The sequence below is a fragment of the Rhinatrema bivittatum genome, chromosome 1, assembly GCF_901001135.1.
Source record: "Rhinatrema bivittatum chromosome 1, aRhiBiv1.1, whole genome shotgun sequence".
NCBI lineage: Eukaryota > Metazoa > Chordata > Amphibia > Gymnophiona > Rhinatrematidae > Rhinatrema > Rhinatrema bivittatum.
The window spans coordinates 94,206,036-94,225,448 of NC_042615.1; the positions used below are offsets into that span (position 1 = coordinate 94,206,036).

General features: G+C 44.6%; 1 protein-coding gene across 2 annotated transcripts in view; it reads right to left on the reverse strand.

Annotated features, from left to right (window-relative positions):
• The window catches only part of SCRG1 (stimulator of chondrogenesis 1), a 61,739-nt gene that overhangs the window by 12,277 nt on the left and 30,049 nt on the right, over nt 1-19,413 (reverse strand). Inside the window, exon 3 of one of the 2 annotated variants that reach the window (XM_029575913.1) lies at nt 17,252-17,328. The exons of the other annotated variant lie outside the window; for it this stretch is intronic. Coding sequence (XP_029431773.1) covers nt 17,252-17,328 — 77 coding nt within the window. The remainder of the gene's footprint in view (nt 1-17,251; nt 17,329-19,413) is intronic. 2 annotated transcript variants of the gene reach the window in all.

Here is a 19,413-nt window from a genome sequence, read left to right on the forward strand (position 1 = left end):
AACAGATAAATATGTCTGCTCTACAATCCCTACCACTCCATACTTTCTTGAATTCAGATACTGTCCTTGTCTCTGTCACTTCCATCTACCACCCTCACTGTAAAGAAATACTTCCTTTCCTAGCGTGTAGACAGATGGACTCAGGATCAGTGGGTTGTCCTCCCTTGCCAGAAAATGGAGATGGAGCAAGCTGACATCACATTATATATACTCCTGCAGTGACACCAGACTGCCAGTATTCTCCATCTCCAGCAGATGGTGGCCATGCATCTCCCTATGGGGAATGCTTCAGATTTTGGAAGGAGAATTAAAAAAAACAAAAACCTAAAAGCCCCGCTCTCTTGCGGTGATACCAGATAGTCCCTTCCCCAGCTGAGAATGAGGAAGACACCTGTCACTCAAGCATTCCTGCCAATCATTTCACACCCTTTGGGTGAGGGCAGATACATCAGCCAATCAGCCATGGTGCTATGCAGCCAATAGCAGGAGGTACAGAACAGGACTGGAAGTTCGTGTATGACTGTCTGTGAGATTAATGGAACTGACAGGGTTAAAAATGCAGGGTGAATCAATGCTGCGGCGGACTTATACTCTGTCTCTGATTTGTCACCAGGTGCAAGTGAATTTTGTATGGGGAGGCCAGGTCTAAATTAGAGAGAGAGAGTGAGCATGTGCCTGTCTGTATGAAAGAGAAAGGAGGGGAGAAAGATAAAATGTGTGTATGTAAGAGCATGAATAGCAGGAACTGGAGGGTACTTAATATGAATTCAGGTTTAAGGGCATTGGGAAAAAAATATGCAAATGAGGGGGCTCCCCCTCAAGTGTCCTCAAGTGGAAAAGTTGGCCACCCTATTTGGGAAACCAGACAGCCTGGCGGGTTGAGCTGCCCGGGTGGGCTAGGCCCCGCAGTTAGGCTTTTTCCCTGCACGCCATGTGGTAGGCCGTGGCAGCATTTTCGCATGCATTTGTGCATGTGTGACTGTCCTCTAAAGTAATGTCAGTGTGCGCAGTGCATCCAGCGCTGCACACATGTTGTTCGCCCGTTTTGGGCGTGACCTTTGAACAAATTTTCACGTAATTGGTGGTGCGCCCAGGATTTGGTGCACAGTTTGTGCATGTGGTTTTTGCAGCACTTACCCTTGGAGCGCCTAATTTTTGTACATATAAATTTTGTGCACTTAACTTTTCAGCACGAGCCGTCTGGATGTACATTCTCTGTTGGCTGTGCACTGGTGGTGCTGGTGAGCAAGAAACATAAGCGCCATTCTCTCTGTGTTGCCTGTCATATTCGGGCATCTCAGCCTGATGTGTCCTCTAACATGTGTCAGCGCTGCTTAGAGACTCAGGGAGCATTGTCTTCCTTTGATTTCGCTAAGCCTGGGTCCTCCCAGCCTGATGATGGTCTGGAGGTATGCCAGATCTTGGAAGTTCCTTGACTGGTTCCTCTGCAGGAGATGGCAGCTCAGTGGGCTCTGCTTCAGTTCCTTCTGGGATTGGCCTGGATCCTACTGCCTTTTCTTGGGTAGAGGTTTATCAAGGCTTACAATCCTTTCATCAGGTACAGTCCTCAGCTTTGACCAATCCTGTCAGGTCGGATGCTCAGCTGGTGGTCCCTCCCTCTTCCAGTCCTATGTTTAAGGGCCGAAGCATGCCTCTGTTCACTGTGGGTATTCCCGACCGGAACTCGGATGGCACTTATGATGAGGCAGATCCTGACTCCCTGGAAGATGGGGAAATTCCTCCGGGACTGGAACTGTATCAGACCAGGTTGATGTTCTTTCATAGAGATGAACTGCCAGCCCTGATTTCCCAGACACTGAAGATGCTGGGTGTTCCTGGTGCAGATTCCATGTCTGAGCCGAAGAAGAATCCCATTTTGGTTTCCTTGCATAAAATCTCTTGCTTTTTCCCCATTATGGACGCCATTCAAGAACTGATTGATCTTGAATGGGGCGCTCCTGAGGCAAATTTCAAAGGGTGTTGGACATTGGGAGGCCTGTATCCCCTAGATCCAGCAGTGAGAGAGCATTTGCGTTTTCCGAAAGTAGATGCACTGGTCTGTGCTGCCTCTAAGCGGACTACTCTCCTCATGGAGGGAGGAGCAGCCTTGAAGGATGTGCATGATAGGAGGATTGAGGCCATCCTTAAGCAAGCCTTTGAAGCAGTGGCGATAACTTTACAGATTAGTACACCCTAGTGGCATGATCTTGTCTACTTCTCTCTCAGGAAGTTGATGACTCTAGAGTGAATTCCAGAGCAGTTATGGAACCCGCTGCTGCCTTTTTAGCAGATGCAGGATGCCGATTTGGTCCATACCTCGGCTAGAGGACTGGCTTTGGTGATAGTGGCCAAGCATCAACTATGGCTGCAAAATTGGTTGGTTGATGTGATCTCCAAAGCTAATCTTATGAAAATGCCTTTTAAAGGCTTGCTCTTGTTTGGGAGCAAGTTGGAGAAATTGGCCAGTAAGTGGGGAGAATTTCTGGTCCCTCAGTTGCGCCCTTCTGGTATGAGGGGTCATCTCCGTGGTTCCAAGCGTTTTTATCCCTTCAGAGGGTCAATCTATCAGAGGACTCGGCCTTTTGGCAGGTCTCAGTCCTTTTGTCCTAGACAGCCCAGGAAAGGAGCGGGCTTGAGTAGTGAACACTCCCGAGCTTCCCAATGAAGGTTTGCCGGCCCACCTTTGGGAACAAGAGATAGGGGGATGCCTCTCTCTTATCAGAGGTGGGTCAAGATCACACAGGATCAGTGGGTCCTGGAGGTGATACAAGATGGATATGCGCTGAAATTTCATAGTATTCCTCGGGACGTGTTCCTGGTATCTCCTTCCCACTCCCCACAGAAGAAGCAGGCAGTGGAATCTACGCTTCTAAGGCTCCTCAGGCTGAGGGCTGTGGTTCCAGTGCCTAAGTCTCAGGAAAGTATGGGGCAATATTCCATTTATTTTGTTGTGCCCTAGAAGGAGGGCTTCTTTCATCCCATCCTGAATCTCAAGTATGTCAACCATCACTTGAGGGTGATTCATTTACGCATGGACACCTTACGCTCAGTGATAATGACCATGCAGTCGGGAATTTCTGACCTCCCTGGATCTGTCCGAGGCCTACCTTCATATTCCCATCCGTTTGAAGGACCAATGTTTTCTGTGTTTTGCGGTGTTGGGGTGCTTGTATCAGTTTTGGGCACTGCCTTTTGGTCTAGCCACTGCTCCCAGAATGTTTTCCAAGGTTATGGTGGTAGTAGCAGCGGTGTTGAGAAGAGTTGTGATCCTGGTACACCCGTATTTGGACGACTGGCTGATTCGAGCCAAGTCTCTGGAAAAGAGCCGCCTGATGACACACAAGGAGCTTGGTTGGGTGGTGAACCTGGCTAAGAGCAGTCTTCAGCCATCTTAGTCATTGGAGTATCTGGGTGTTCAGTTCAACATGAGGCAGGACAAAGTTTTCCTGCCAGAAGTGGATGTCACAGGTGCATCAGTTGGTGAGCACTATATGCCCGACAGTGTGATCCTATCTACAGATGCTCGGTTTGATGGCGGCAACCCTGGAAGTGGTGCCATGGGCAAGGGCGCATATGTGACCTCTTTAGCGCTCATTGCTGTCTTGTTGGAACCCACAGTCTCAGGACTATTCAGTTCGGCTCCACTGACTGATGGAAATCTGCTCTCACTTCCAGTGGTGGTTGCAGGAGGCTCATCTGGGAAAGGATGCTTCCTTGACCTCTCTGAACTGGTTGATACTCATAACAGATGCGAGTTTCCAGGGTTGGGGAGCTCACTGTCATGAGCTGATGGCCCAAGGACGTTAGAATGCCAAAGTGTCCCTCTGAACATCAATCGCCTGGAAGCTCGGGTGGTCTGATTGGCATGCTTGCAGTTCAGCCACAGACTGCAGGGTGAAGCGGTCCAAGTGATATCGGACAACGCAATAACGGTAGCTTACATCAATCGACAGGGAGGAACCAAGAGCCAGAAAGTGTCGCAGGAAATAGACCAACTTATGGAATGGGCAGAAGGACATCTCCAGATAATCTCGGCCTTTCACATTGCAGGAAAAGACAATGTAAGAGCAGACTTTCACAGCAGGGAGAGTCTGGACCCGGGAGAATGGGTGTTATCGGATGAGGCATTTTAGTTGGCAGTGGATTGCTGGGGCCTTCTGCTCTTAGACCTGCTGGCAACTTCTCACAATGCGAAGGTTTCTTGATTCTTCAGACGCAGGAGAGATCCGTGGTCCCTGGGCATAGATGCTCTCGTTCAGGTCTGACCAGAAGACAATTTGCTTTATGCCTTTCCTCAGTGGCCCTTGTCAGGCAGCTAGTTCGCAGGATCAAAGGCCACAGGGGATGGTACTCCCAGTGGCACCAGATTGGCCCAGACGACCTTGGTATGCAGATCTGCGAAGACTCCTGGATCCCCTTCGTCTTCTGCCGCACAAGAATCTGTTGCAGGAGGGATCTGTCTTTCAAGAAAATCCGACTCTGTTTTGTTTATGATTTGGCCCTTGAGAGGGCTCACTTGTTAAAGTGTGGATATTCTTCTGTGGTGATTGCTACCTTGCTCTGTGCTCGGAAGGTCTCCACTTCCTTGGCCTATGTGCGGGTTTGGAGATGGTTTGAGACCTGGTGTGAGGATTAAGGTGTTCTTGCTCATTCGGTTAAGATCCTGCTCATTTTGGAATTTTTGCAGCATGTGTTAAATAAAGGATTGGCCCTTAATTCCTTGAAGGTACAGGTTGCGGCTCTTGCCTGTTTCAGGGGCCCAGTGAATGGTGATTCCTTATCTCATCCTGATGTAGCCCGTTTTTTTGAAGGTAGTGAAAGAATCTTCAGCCTCCCTTGAGGCTGAAGTTTACCAGTTTCATTGGAGTCTTAATTTGGTGTTGGAATTCTTGGCAGGCCCTATGTTCCAACCGCTGTGAGGCCTTTCCTTGTGGTTAGTGACTTGAAGACAATGTTCCTGGTGGCTATATGTTCTGCGCATTGAATTTGCGAGCTGCAGATCTTCTCTTGCTGGGAGCCGTTACAGCCGTGTACCATTCCATTCTTCTTGCCTAAGGTGGTCTTGGAATTTTGTTTGAATCGGTCCATTTCCTGGATAAGGTCAGGAATTTGGAGGAGTATCGCCTCTTGCATCCCTTAGATGTCAAAAGACTTTTTGTATGGTATCTGGAGGTTTCTGAACCTTTCCGAAAGATGGATCACTTGTTTGTCCTTCATGGTGGAAGGAAGCAGGGCGAACCGTCTTCGCAGGCTACAGTAGCTCACTGGATTAATGAGGTAGTCACGGCAGCATATGTGGATGCTGAAAAGCCATTGCCTACTCAGGTTAAGGCTCATTCCACTAGGGCTCAGGCAGTGTCATGGGTGGAGGTTAGATTGTCTCCTGTTGACATTTGCCAAGCTGCAACGTGGTCCTCCTCACATACTTTTTCCAGGTTTTATGGTCTGGATGTGCAGGCCCGGGATGATGCAGCCTTTGCAAGTGTGGTGATGACTTGACTGTGGGCAGCCTCCCACCCTGTTTAGGAATAGCTTTGGTACATTTCACTGGTCCTGAGTCCATCTGTCTACACGCTAGAAAAGGAGAAATTACTACTTACCTGATAATTTTGTTTTTCTTAGCATAGACAGATGGACTCAGCGTCCTGCTCTCGGCTGCTGAATGACTGTGTCAGTGGTCCTCCTGTGGGGCTACGTGTTCCAGTGGATTACTGGTAAGTATTCATCCAGTCCCTAGATTGGGGTACATACGAAATGGCAGATGAAATTTAATGTGGATAAGTGCAAGGTGATGCATATAGGGAAAAATAATCCATGCTATAGTTACACGATGTTAGGTTCCATATTAGGTGCTACCACTCAAAAAAGAGATCTAGGTGTCATAGTGGATAACACATTGAAATCGTCGGTTCAGTGTGCTGCAGCAGTCAAAAAAGCAAACAGAATGTTGGGAATTATTAGGAAGGGAATGGTGAATAAAATGGAAAATGTCATAATGCCTCTGTATCGCTCCATGGTGAGACCCTACCTTGAATACTGTGTACAATTCTGGTTGCCGCAACTCAAAAAAGATATAATTGCGATGGAGAAGGTACAGAGAAGGGCGACCAAAATAAGGGGAATGGAACAGCTCCCTTATTTATTTATTTATTTTTAATTTTTATATACCGAAGTTCTTGTATCAGATACAAATCACTCCGGTTTACATAAAACAGTGAGATGCCCAAACGGAAGGGGCTTTACATATAACTTTAAACTATAATAATAATAATAAGACTTAAGAGGAAAGACTAAAGAGGTTAGGACTTTTCAGCTTGGAGAAGAGATGGCTGAGGGGGGGATATGATAGAGGTGTTTAAAATCATGAGAGGTCTAGAACGGGTAGATGTGAATCGGTTATTTACTCTTTCGGATAGTAGAAAGACTAGGGGGCACTCCATGAAGTTAGCATGGGGCACATTTAAAACTAATCGGAGAAAGTTCTTTTTTACTCAACGCACAATTAAACTCTGGAATTTGTTGCCAGAGGATGTATTAGTGCAGTTAGTATAGCTGTGTTTAAAAAAGAATTGGATAAGTTCTTGGAGGAGAAGTCCATTACCTGCTGTTAAGTTCCCTTAGAAAACAGCCACTGCTATTACTAGCAATAGTAACATGGAATAGACTTAGTTTTTGGGTACTTGCCAGGATTGGCCACTGTTGGAAACAGGATGCTGGGCTTGATGGACCCTCGGTCTGACCCAGTATGGCATGTTCTTATGTTCTTGCTTGAGTTCATTGTTTCTTGTTGGTTAAGTACAGTAATGTTTGACTTTTTTTATCAAGTGTTTTGCTAGTCTGTCCATAGTTGCTTTTGAAGAGAATACTGGCAGGCTGGTGACACTGCAGGAGTATATATACTGTGATGTCAGCTTGCTCCAGCTCCATCTGCTGGCAGGGGATTAGAACCCACTGGTCCTAACTCCATCTGTCTACACTAAGGAAAACAAAATTATCAGGTAAGTAGTCATTTCTCCTTAGATTATTCCTGAGTATATTCCCTTTCACCCTCATCCCAAGACCCCTCATCCCCATCTCCCTTCCTTTGAATGCACCTCCTGTGCATTGATACCACTGAAGTATTTAAATATCTCTATTATATCTCTTCTTACTTTTCCTCTAGGTTGTACATGCTTAGATCTTTAAGTCTGTCCCCATATGATTTACAACAAAGACCACTGATCATTTTAGTAGCCATCCTCTGGACCAGCTCCATCCCATTTATATCCTTTTGAAGGTGCGGTCTCCAGAATTGTACAGAGTATTCCAAATGAGGTCTCACCAGGGACTTATACAGGGGCAATATCACTTCCTTTTATTTGCTGACCATTCTTCTCCCTATACACCCAAGCATCTTTCTGGCTTTTGCTGTCACCTTATCCACCTATTTGGCCACCTTGAGATCATCAAACACCATCAGCCCAAGATCCCCCTCTTGTTTTTTGAGAAGAATTTCACCTGCTTGACTGTACCATTCCCTTGGGTTCTTGCAGCCCAAATGCAAGACTCTGTGTTTTTTTTAGCATTAATTCTTAGCCTCCAAACTTTAGACCATTCCTCAAGCTTCACTAGATCCCTCCTCATATTTTCCACACCTTCCTGGCTATCTATCCCGCTGCAAATTTTGGTTTCATCCACAAAGAGATTACCTTTTTTGAATAATAACCTAGATTACTTCTTCCTCAAGATTAAACTATGATGTAGCTTTATTAATTTTCTGAAGACCCAGTTTAAAACATATTACTAGTAACAACTGTTAAGACATATAGTTAATTTGGTAGGATAAACATAACAAATCTATCCTACCAAAGGGAGGTTCCGCCAACTCACAAATATGCTCTCAGTATTTTTCAGCAAAGTTGTAATATTCCCTACATACAATAAAGTTAGGACTAAGTATTCCTAAAAACTTAAGTCCTCCTTAATATTCTCATTTGCCCAGGAAAGTAGAAAATGACCCAACCAGCTGGCTTTCAAGTTACTGATGGAATCTAAGGCTTCAGATTTTTCTATAATTATCAAACCCCCCAAAAATCAAAAAGGCCAATCAATGAATTTATTGAATTAAGGGAGGAATATGGCTCTGCAATAATAATAATAAAAAAATTGTCTGCAGAGAGGGCAATTTTCACATCCACATGATCAGTCTTAACACCTTTTATATTCACTATCTGCAGAATATTTGAGGCCCACCAGCTCTAAACTCAAAATAAACAAAACAGAAGAAAGAAGGCAATCCTGAGACATTACCCCATTGTGCTTCAGATTTCTGAATACACAACCGTAATTTTTTGTAATATTCCACCAATCAATCCAAATTTCTCCAAGGAAAAAATAAGTGATTCCAAGATACACAGTCAAACACTTTCTCTGCATTAAAGCTTATCAAAGGGAACTTCAATTCCTGCCTTCTTTCTAGCTTGTTCAATAACAGCTGCCTACTACCACTTTCCAGCCACGTACAAATCCCACTTGTTTGCTTTAGTTTTGGCAGGATGAAAACCAGCCTGTTGGCAGTAGTTTTTATGTATATTTTCATATTTAAATTTAATAATGAAGTGGACCTGTGTGAACTTGGTTTATCAGAGTCCTTCTGTTTGTTTGGATTCACAGTAATTAACACTTTATTAGAGTACACTGAGAAGCAACCTGATTTCACCACATCATCAAACACAGGATATAATGGATTAACTAACCAAACCAATTAGTACTTTATAAAACTGAGAAGTAAAGCCATCTGGACCCTGAGATTTGAAAACCATTCAACTGTTTTATAGTGCTCCTAATCTCTTCCAGAGATATAGAAGTTGAGAAATTGCAGCTCATCCACAGAAATCTAAAATGCACCAATAAAGTTCACTTCTTGCTGGAAGAAAGAAAGGAAGAGGGAACATAATAGAAACGTTCAAATATGTAACGAGCTTCAGTAAAGCATGGGAGTGTGAAATTTCATATTAAAGGACAAGGGGGTCATGATGTGAAGTTTCAGGGAGGAACTTGTAGAGGAAACTCCAAAAATATATTTCTTTCCTGAGAAGGGTGGTTGGTGTCTATAACAGTTTACTGGTAGGGGTAGGCATAAAACATAGTGGTAAAAGGCTGGTGGGAGGAGGGGCAGAAGGTTTAAAAAAAAAAGGATATACTCGGGATAATTATGAAGGTTAGTAGTAGGAGCAGGGTTGAGAGGTTGGATGGAGGGCATTGGGAAGAGAGCTGGTGTTGGTTCAAGCCCTGGGAACTTCTGTGCTCATTTATGCAAGTGATCGAAAACCAGAGAGAGAGAGAGAGTCTCACTCTGGGTAGATTCGATGGGCCAGTTGGATCTTTGACTGCCGTTTGTTTACTATGGCACTGCAGTATTCTAATAGCTATAGAGGTCCTGGAGAAAGCGGACTTCTTCAGAGGCTGCCATACCAATGCAAAAAGAATCTGCAGAGCTCTTGAAAAGACCTGGGTGGTCTCACACATGCATGCACAACAATGTCTTTGGATTATTATACTGTTGATGCATGCATGGTTCCCCCTCTGCTTAGCTTTTACCGGACCAAAAGTTAATAGAAATATGTCTCCCTGTCAATATTGCCCCAGCACTATGACACTGAGGGGCCGATGCAGTATTGTGCACTCAGGCTAGCGCACAGCTTAACCAGTGATTGGATGCGCGTTTTGGATGTGTTAGACGAACACCTGATGCCATAAGGAGATTAGCATGTCCAAAATGCGCATCCAAACTCACAGGTAGCTAATAGTGCTCATCACATGTAAATGCCATGTTGATGAGGCTATTAGCTTTTACCCCGCCAATGCAAAAAATTGCTGTGCGCCCTATATGCACTTTTTAACACAGCAAATTTTAACACCAGCCCTGGAGCTGGTGTTGTCTTGCCAGGCACCAAGGGCTCACTAAAAAAAACAAAAAAAAATCCTGCTTTGTGGTTCTTCCTACTTTTAGTATCATCGCGATACTAGGTACGAGGAACCACAGAAAGCAGCAACATGAAATAAAAAAAAGTCTTGATGGCAGCCAGCTTAGGGAAATGGACTCTCAATTTACCAGCAACTCTTTTCCTAACCTGTGTCCGTATGCAGGTTAGGAAAACAGATGCTTGTAAATTGAGCATCCATTTCCCTAACGCGTGGCTGTGCACACAGCCCTGTCTCCTGGGTGCACGATGCCAAAGATGTGCTAGGGACGCACAATTGATCCCTAATGCATCCTTTTTAGCACCGGTGCCCAGAAGACCTGGCTGTGTGCACGTTAAAAAAAACAAAACAGGTGCCCAATTTGGACTCACATTTTTACAAGTAGCTTATTGCATTGGCCCCTGATTGTGATATTATAGGAGAGAGCTCCGCAGGTTGTTTTCCAGGTGAGTCCAATTAAAGGGTTCATAATCTACAAAAAAATGGGGCCAGAAAATGTATTTATTATTATTATTTTTTTTACTGGGTTAAAAAATGATTTGAAAAAATAACAGAAAAGACTTAAATATTTTCCTTTTGATTATCATGCAGAGAGAGTGGTTAGGCAATTAGAGGAAGACTGAACGTCCATTAATCTTTTTCTCAGCTAACCATCAGGCCGATACAGTACAGTGCGCTCCGGCAGAGCTCCAGCGGAGCGCACTGTTAACCCGCGTTTGGACGCGATAGCTTTACCCCTTACTCAGTAAGAGGTAATAGCGTGTCAAAAACGCACGGCCCAACCCCCCCCCCCCCCCCCCCCCCCGAAACTAATAGCACCCGCAACATGCAAATGCATGTTGATGGCCCTATTAGTTATTCCCGCGCGACTCAGTAAGTAAAATGTGCAGCCAAGCCGCACATTTTACTTTCATAAATTAGCGCCTACCCAAAGGTAGGCATTAATTTCTGCCAGCACCGGGAAAGTGCACAGAAAAGCAGTAAAAACTGCTTTTCTGTACACCCTCTGACTTAATATCATGGCGATATTAAGTCGGAGGTCCCAAAAGTTAAAAATAATTAAAAATAAACAAATTTAAAAAGCGGCCCGCAGGTTGAAAACCAGACACTGAATTTTGCTGGTGTCCAGTTTCCGAACCCGTGGCTGTCAGCGGGTTTGAGAACCGACGCCGGCAAAATTGAGCGTTGGCTGTCAAACTCACTGACAGCCACCACTCATGTCAAAAAAGAGGCGCTAGGGATGTGCTAGTGTCTAGCGCCTCTTCTGACCGCGGGCCGCTACTAAATTGCGTGCACAGGAGAGTGGCCTGTGTGCGTGCCGGGAGAGCGGGTGCTCACCCGCTCTCTCGCGACTTTTACTGTATCGGTAAACAGAATGCATCTGAATATCTCTTCCCTGCTTTCATTTACATATTAAAAGCTGATCAGCTGATAAATATATAGGTGAAAATACCCACACAGACTTCTCTGATAAAGGAACAGGACATCACTGAAGTTCTAAAAGCTCTTTGAAAGAAGGATTTTAAAGGTTTTGCTTCAAGCTGTCAGGGGGCTAATTTGTAAATTCAACAGAATTAGAGAAAGTGTGGTTTGATAACGGAGTGGCTTTTAGTCTCAAAACTTTATCATGCTTATTTAGCAAGTTCCAAATTTTCTTTCCACTTGGCTATGAAGTTTGCTGCCACTTATTCCCTGGAACAGTAAAATCCAGAGAGACTGAAAAAAACCAAACATTCTTGGTATAAATGGCCAAGGAACCAGATCAGTGCTTGAGAATATTCAGGCTCCCTTAGGGGCACTAAGCTGAAACCGAAGTGACTCAGTCTAATACATGGGACGGCTCAGTTGGGGAGATTTAGCTACACCAGAGTGGGTAAACAGGCTTGGAATGAAATTCTGAAGGTTATGTTAAAAAGTTCTTCAGGCTTGCTCACCCCAGAGCCTTGGAAACGCTATGGTTTGATAAGGGAGTGGCTTTAGAGCTTTTCTCTTTCATAGTTTTTTTTTTTCATAAAATGATCACATCAGAAAACAAACCCAGTAATGTATTGGAAGAGCCTTTCAACTTTACTTAAAAGACTTCCTTATGTCATAAACAGCTAAAATAAAAAAAAAGACTCAGATGCCGAATCAGCCTAATTTCCAGAAAACTCTTACACAAGCATAGCAGCAGAAATCGAAGAGTTCGCATGCTGCTTGCTATTTACAGCTTTTACCATTTAACAGCTTTTTTTTGTGAAAATAAATGACAAGAGCGTCTCCCATTAGTATAACATGGAAATGGCATCTCCTAGACCCAGAGTAGAGAAGTTCAGGGCATTACCTTTGCACTAATTTCAGCTTCATTCAAACGAGTCGTCTCTAATGCACATCATTTGAAATCCAACCTACGTATGAGCTGTAAGTTCAGTTTTATTTAGCGACGGGGAGGCGCTGCAGAGAAGCCTTGTTTTCTTTCCTTTCCGACCGAAGACGAGGAGAAGAAGAATCACGGAGTCTGGGGCATCCCTGCCTGTGGCGGGGAGCGAGGACTTACCTTGCCCTGGCAGCTGATCTCCGTCTGTCTAACTGTGGTTTCAGTGGAGGGAGGGAGGGACGCTATATATATATTTAATCTAAGAAAAGCCACTTTGTTTCCTGGGATCGAGGCTGGAGGCTTGTCCCCCTGCAGCCAGTTATCTAGGAAAAAGGACCTCCTTCAATCCCTTCCAGCCCCCAGGAGATCACTGAGCACCTCCTTTCTGGCGGCGGCTGCAACAAGCACTCGATACAGAAGGGCCAGGGCGGGAAATGTACTGCTCCCGCCAGCGCCCATCTTGTAATGCTGCAGACAAGCAGAGGAGGGAGAGGGGGAGCTATAGCAAAATATTTCAGTCAAGAGATACCATTCAACAGCTGTTTCTTCGGGGGGGGTCTGTGCCATTATTGGGTTTAAGGAAAGATGTTACAGATGTTTTGGAGCTTCTCCACTGCCAACGCTTGATAAAAGCTACAAGATTCATTGAAAACTGGTTTGGGAACAGTTTAAAGGGACACTAAAAATGTTGGTAAAATAGGAATTTGGAAATTTCTAAAATATATTCCTTCCTACCTTATTATGTGTCCTTTGTTTACTGATGCCATTCATTTCCTTAAGCTTTCTTGAAGTGTCTGCTGCTTTTTAATGAAAATTTAGGGTTTAGACTAGCACCTGAAGTAAAAGATTTTAGGGCCATAGTGTGGCACACTTACTATTTAGGGCTGATGTAATAAAACCCACACTAAAATCAGAATTACATTTTTAATGCAGGTTTTATTTAATGTGTGTGTTGCAAACAAGGGTCCCCGTGGGATGCAGTAAACTAATGGATGCAAATCAAGCAGGAATTTCAAAAGCACACTAACTGAGAAAAGTACACAAACATGTGAGTTAGCCTGAAAAATCTACACTGATGTAGAAAAGTGCTGTAACACAGGAATGGGCAACTACAGCCAATAGGGATGTGTACAGCACCAAAGTGTGTACTCTTCAGCTGTGGGTGCCTTCCCTAGAGAGCTTACCCTTTGATTTCACTTGGCATGCCTTGCCCAAATGGCCCTGCATGTGAGATTGTGCCCAGGTTGGGAAGTCCAGTACCAATTTTGCATGCAATGTCATTTTGGTCTCACTCCTTCCAGCTTCAAGCACTTATCTCCTTACTCCTGTGTGTTGTTAACTCCATGGCCTTACATTTCTGGTGGCCATGATAGTCTATTGCTGTGCCCATTGGTAGTTTCTAGCTATTTCTACCACAACTGGGAGCAGATTAACTTTAGCCACCAGAAATATGAATTTACTCCACCTCTGACCAAAGAAGGTGATGCATTTCCAGCATAAGCTCTCTGAGGATTTCATCTACATCTGAACAAAACATAAGCTGTCTGGAGAAGGCATTTTCAGATGAATAGCATGGACTTTGGTATTGGGTGCTAGGGATGTGCAGAGGGACCGCATATGTTGCATTCGGTATTCGTATTCGTCGGGGGGCAGATACGTTGCATTCGGCAAGGGGGGGCCCCCGATACGTTCATGCGTTCATTCTTATTCGTTTCCCAGCTAAAATTTAATTAACTACAACCCCCCACCCTCCTGCCCCCCCCCCCAAGACTTGCCAAAAGTCCCTGGTGGTCCAGTGGGGGCCCGGGATCGATCTCCTGCACTCGGGCCCGCGGCTGCCAGTAATCAAAATGGCGCCGATAGCCTTTGCCCTTACTATGTCACAGGGGCTACCGGTGCCATTGGTTAGCCCCTGTCACATGGTAGGAGCACAAGTTGGCGCCAGCCGTCCATTGCTCCTACCATGTGACAGGGGCTGACCAATGGCATCAATAGCCCCTGTGACATAGTAAGGTCAAAGGCTATAGGTGCCATTTTGAATCCGACGGATGAGTGCAGTAGATGGCTCCCGGACCCCCTGCTGGACCACCGGGGAGTTTTGGTAAGTCTTGGTGGGGGGGTTGTTTAAATTCGCTCCTTTAGACGGCCGAATAATTCAGTGAAGATTCGTTGTATTCATGGGAAATTGCGATTGCGATACGTTTCGCTTCCCCACGAATACAACGAATATGGTCCTATACATTGCGGATTACCAATACATTGCAAACGAATGCACACCCCTATTGGGTGCTTGGTGTTTGCTGTAGCTGTTCACCCCAGAGAGTTTAATCATTGTTCAGCTGTAGGTTCCAGCCCCTGAGAACTTAATGTTGGAAATGTAAGTTCTTCCAGGTGGAGTACCACACCGGGCACAACATTAGACAACACTGGCTACCAGAAATGTGAGTTTACTCCACTTCAGACCCAGGAGTTAAATTTCCAATGTAAGCTCTCTGAGGCAGGCACCAGTCACAGGTTTTCTTTGTTTTCCTGAACAGCTGGACATATGCTCACAGTGCTAAAGTGTGTACTCTTCAGCTGCCTGTGCCCACCCAGACAGCCTGTATTTTGTTCATCTAGCTGTAGATGCCCTCCCAAGAGAGCTTATTCTTTTATTTTCTTGTCATTCTTTGCCAAAATGGCTTTGAATGAGAGAATGTGCCCACAAGTTGGGATGCACAGCACCGATCTCACATGCAATGCCATTTTGGGAAGGCATGGCAAGAAACATCAAAGCATAGGCTCTCTGGGGAGGCACCTTTAGCTGAACATTATGCACTTTCGTGCCTTAGGACATCTGACTTTGGTATCCTGTTCAGCACAGATTCCCCTTGGAGAGTTTATGCTTTGTTAAGCTGGCTGTAGGTGCCTTCCCCAGAGAGCTTATGTTTTGATTTTAATTGCCATTTATTGTCTATGTAGCCTTGGATGCAAGAATTTGCTCTCTGGAGTGGACTCTTAAAGAGAACTCAACAAAGTGTAAGCTCCCTGGGTTGAGCATCTACAGTTAAACAATATTCCAAAGTTGGGATGCCCTGCGCCAGTGCACAGTTTTGGGTCTGAGGTGGAGTAAACTCACATTTCTGGTGGCCAAAGTTATTCTATTGCTGTGGCCAGTCTGGTAGAAGCAGCTAGACACTACCCCAGCAATAGTATAACATGGCCACCAGAAATGTGAGTTCAATTTTACTCCTACTCTGACCCAGGAGTTACATTTCCAGTGATAAGAAAATGTGCTTTAAGCTCTGCCGTTTAAGACACCTCCCTGCACTGCTGGGGAATAGCTAATTCCAACTTTTACACGGGATTTGCATGAACCTAATTTTAGTGCTGGTTTTTACACCTGGTTTAATGTGCATTTTTTGGGAGTTAAATCCCCTTTTGAATAATAGTTAACTTACCACAGATAAACGCACACTACAACAGGAGTAAAAACCTGCGCTACTGCCCCTCGAATGGCAAACTTTCTGCATCTCATGGGAGTTTCCCCACTCTGCGGTATTGGAGCAAGAAGCTCCTAGAAAACAGATGGCACATAAGAGTGGCCACCATTGGCAATGTAAGAAGTGCAGCATAGCTGGAATGGGTCACAGGACCTTTAGAAGGAAGCGCCACTCACAGCTGGCAATGGAAGGGGAGCACCTATGGCCAGTGTGGTTGGAAGTGGCCATGGGAAGGAGGAAGAGCAACAGGGGTGATTTAAAAAAAAAAAAAAAAAAGGTACCAGATTAGGGGAGGGAGGAGTGTGTGTCAATGCTAGCTTCTCTGCCACAACTCCCTCTGACCCAGACCTGGTTGCTCCTCCTCCTCCCCCCTTCCTTCTCTACCTTCCTGCAAGGTCAGCTGCTGCCAAAGAGGTTGGGCAGTCAGCAGTGGTGTACCGACGGGGGGAGCGGGTGGGGGGGGGGGGGGCAATGCCCCCAGGTGCAGAGCCATAGAGGGGCACTGATAGCCGACATAGGGAGGCCCTTGCGGCCGCTGGTGGACCTCATCCCCCCAGGGACTGAGCAGGGAAGTGTGCTGTTCCTATGCTGTGCGCCGGCCACTGTCCCTTCTAAGCTGCATGTGTGCATAACCACGCACAACTTTTCTCGTGGCCATGCACAGTTGGAGCTCATTCCAACATGGCCTGAAGAAAAACACACTTCTGCTCTTTCTCCTTCCTGCCTGTGTGGCCCCAGAAGAAAAACATTGTCGGTGCCGCACAGGCATGGCCTGTGTGCAGAAGAGGAGCAGCGTTTGTGGCAGGGCCGCTGCGGATCCTACCTCGCGGTGGCCCAAGAAGATCAGGCTCGTTGTGGAGCCCATTCTGCAGGGACCCGCAAAGAGGAGGCCCAGAGATGAGAGGGATGCTGAAGCCCTAAAGAATGTGAGTGTGAATGAGTATGAGTTGAGAAATTGTGTGTGAGAGAGAGTTGAGAGACTGTGTGTGGGAGTGAGAGCCTGTATGTCTGGAGAGACAGCATGTGAGAACATCTGTGTGTGTGTGAGAGACAGCATGTGAGAGTGAGAGCCTGTGTGTTTGTGAGACAGCATGTGAGAGAGCCTGTCTGTGTGTGAGAGTGAGACAGCATGTGAAAGAGAAAGCCAGAGTGTATTGTAAACAAGTGAAACAATATTTGCATTCTGTATGCCATGTTGAAAGAAATCCCAGAAATGCTGCAGTGGTTAAAATTAGGGAAAGACAGGCTGAGAGAGCCTGTTTTTCTTGTCTCATTCATGCCTGATTACCTTCTATGGTTCTGAAAGGACAACAAAAGCAGGCTATAGCCAGGGCAGAAATCAGAACAGAAGGGATTCAGCTCCTCTTTTTGCAGAGGAAGCAGGACTTACAGAAAAAAAAAAGCAAACAACAACAACAAAGATAGTGCACTGAGAAAGTTGCAGTTGTACCTTTTGAATCAGCTGGGTCTGCAGGGAAGGGAAAAAGGAAGTGACATCAGCACAGGTCTCCGGTAATGTAAACCACTCTGAGAAAATCAGAACAAAAGTATTGAAACCAGTGCCAACCTAGATGTGAGCAAGTATTGAGAAATCCCTTCATATAATTTTTATTTCAAAATGAAGCTTTAAAAATGTTTTAGAAGATAAAGTTAGATGGTGTTTAACATGAAGCAGATGGAGCCAATACAAATCTATGGGAGGTCAAGGAGCTGCACCATTCAACTGGCACCACAAGGTTCCATGTGTCAGTACTTCCCCTGTGACAGGCTAATTTGCATGGACACAGCCATCAGTTTCTCATACAGAAAAGCCTCGTGTTTAGTTTTTATTTTGTAAAAAGGCTGTGGTAGAATCAAGGGGATGTACGTTGACTGTGTTTCCTAACACCCAGTTAGAACTGTGTATAACAAAAGTTTTAACTGGATGATATTAATTGTCAGACTTCTGCCATCTTAAGGAGGTTATGAAGAAGTCCAGTAAGAAGTGTTTAAGGATATATTAGCACTATATGAGGAACTATTTTCTGTTTGTGATCTCATTCAGGGCAGTAATCCTCCATGTGGAAAAAAAAAAGCCACGTGCAGAAAGAGACTGGTCTTGTACAGAGGCAGGAGCTTACAGCTGGAGCTCTGTCTTGGAATCAAGGGACAAGGAGAAAACCCTGTTTGAGACAGAAATAGTGGGAATAGAGAGAGAAAATCTATTATTGTTAAAGCCTGAGTAAGTCAAAGAGTGGAGGAGACTGTGAAAATAAGAAAATCTACTGCCAAGGTAAGGAAGAAGTACAGTCAAAATTAAAAATAATTAAATGAACAGGAACGTGGAATTTACCTGTTCTATTCAGGAGTTAAAATGTTACTGGGAAAACTATAAAGTCAAGATTTCAAGCAGAAGGAGAATTAAGTGCATGAGTGATGCATAGCTCTGAAGCCAGTTATCTCTCAGGGTGAAACTTTTCTGCTAGAAAGGACGAAGGGGAAAAAGCTGGACTGAATCAGTGGCACATGACTTTACCCCATTATGCCTTCTATATACTGAGATGTAATTCCACTGAAGATAAATCAATGTTTTGAGCCAGTGTTACTGTTTGGTGAACAGTCAAAAGACATTAAGCGAGACAATTAAATTGTTTTCTTTTTTTACCAATCCAGGCAAAAGGCCAAACTTCGAAAGGAGATTCCAAATCCAAACAAACTCCTCTCTGAACAAGGAAGACATGGGACATTTTGAAACAGCGACTGGAAAAATAACTAAAATATTTTCTGTTCCCACAGAAAGAGAAAGAACCAGTAGTTAAAATCAAAGAATAAGCAATTGTCCTTATTAGTTAGAATTTCAGTACATGGTAGGGACCTGTTGCACACATAATAGGGCCACATTGTTAGATTGCTGGAAGATATCTGGTGAGAGGCAGATAGTTTCTCTTTTTCATTTCTTAAAGTCAGGCCATTAGGTTGTTCCTGTGGTTTCTGGAAAGTGACCAAAAGAAGAGGGCCAGAGTAACAAAGCCAGGAGTGCTTCGCTCTCAATCATTGCCACAAGCACCTATTTGGAGCAAAAAAGACAATGCACCATGCATCCTACAGCTAAGTTTGAACTCTCACAACAGCCTAGGTCTGGCCAGACACTAGTGACATTCACTCAAAAACAAAAGAAATACATTACAAAATTGCAGGAAGAACATTATACTGACCTAAGAGAAAATGTTCAAAGATACTGAAAGAGAGAGCAGTAAAAAGCATCAAGTTCACAGAACGTACTGGTGTTAAGTAAAATACAGTAAAAAGAGTGGACAATATTGTGACTTGCCTGAATAAGTGTTTTGAATGCATCTTGCTTCTTTTAAGAGAAGAAAATGCTAATTACCATAGTGACTTAGATGGTAAAAATTGTTCTGATAACTGTTCTGATTTCATAATTGTTACCACAATAAAGCTTCTGTCAATTTTAAATTATTCTTTCCTATATAATATCTTTCTTACTCTCTGCTTCTCCTCCCAACCTCTGGGAGCTCCACTGGCTGGGTGGGATTTCCCATTTCTTCTAAGTTACCCAGTCGGGAAGAAGGTAATGTGTAGAACCTCTTTAGTTGCAACTCAACTCCAATACCA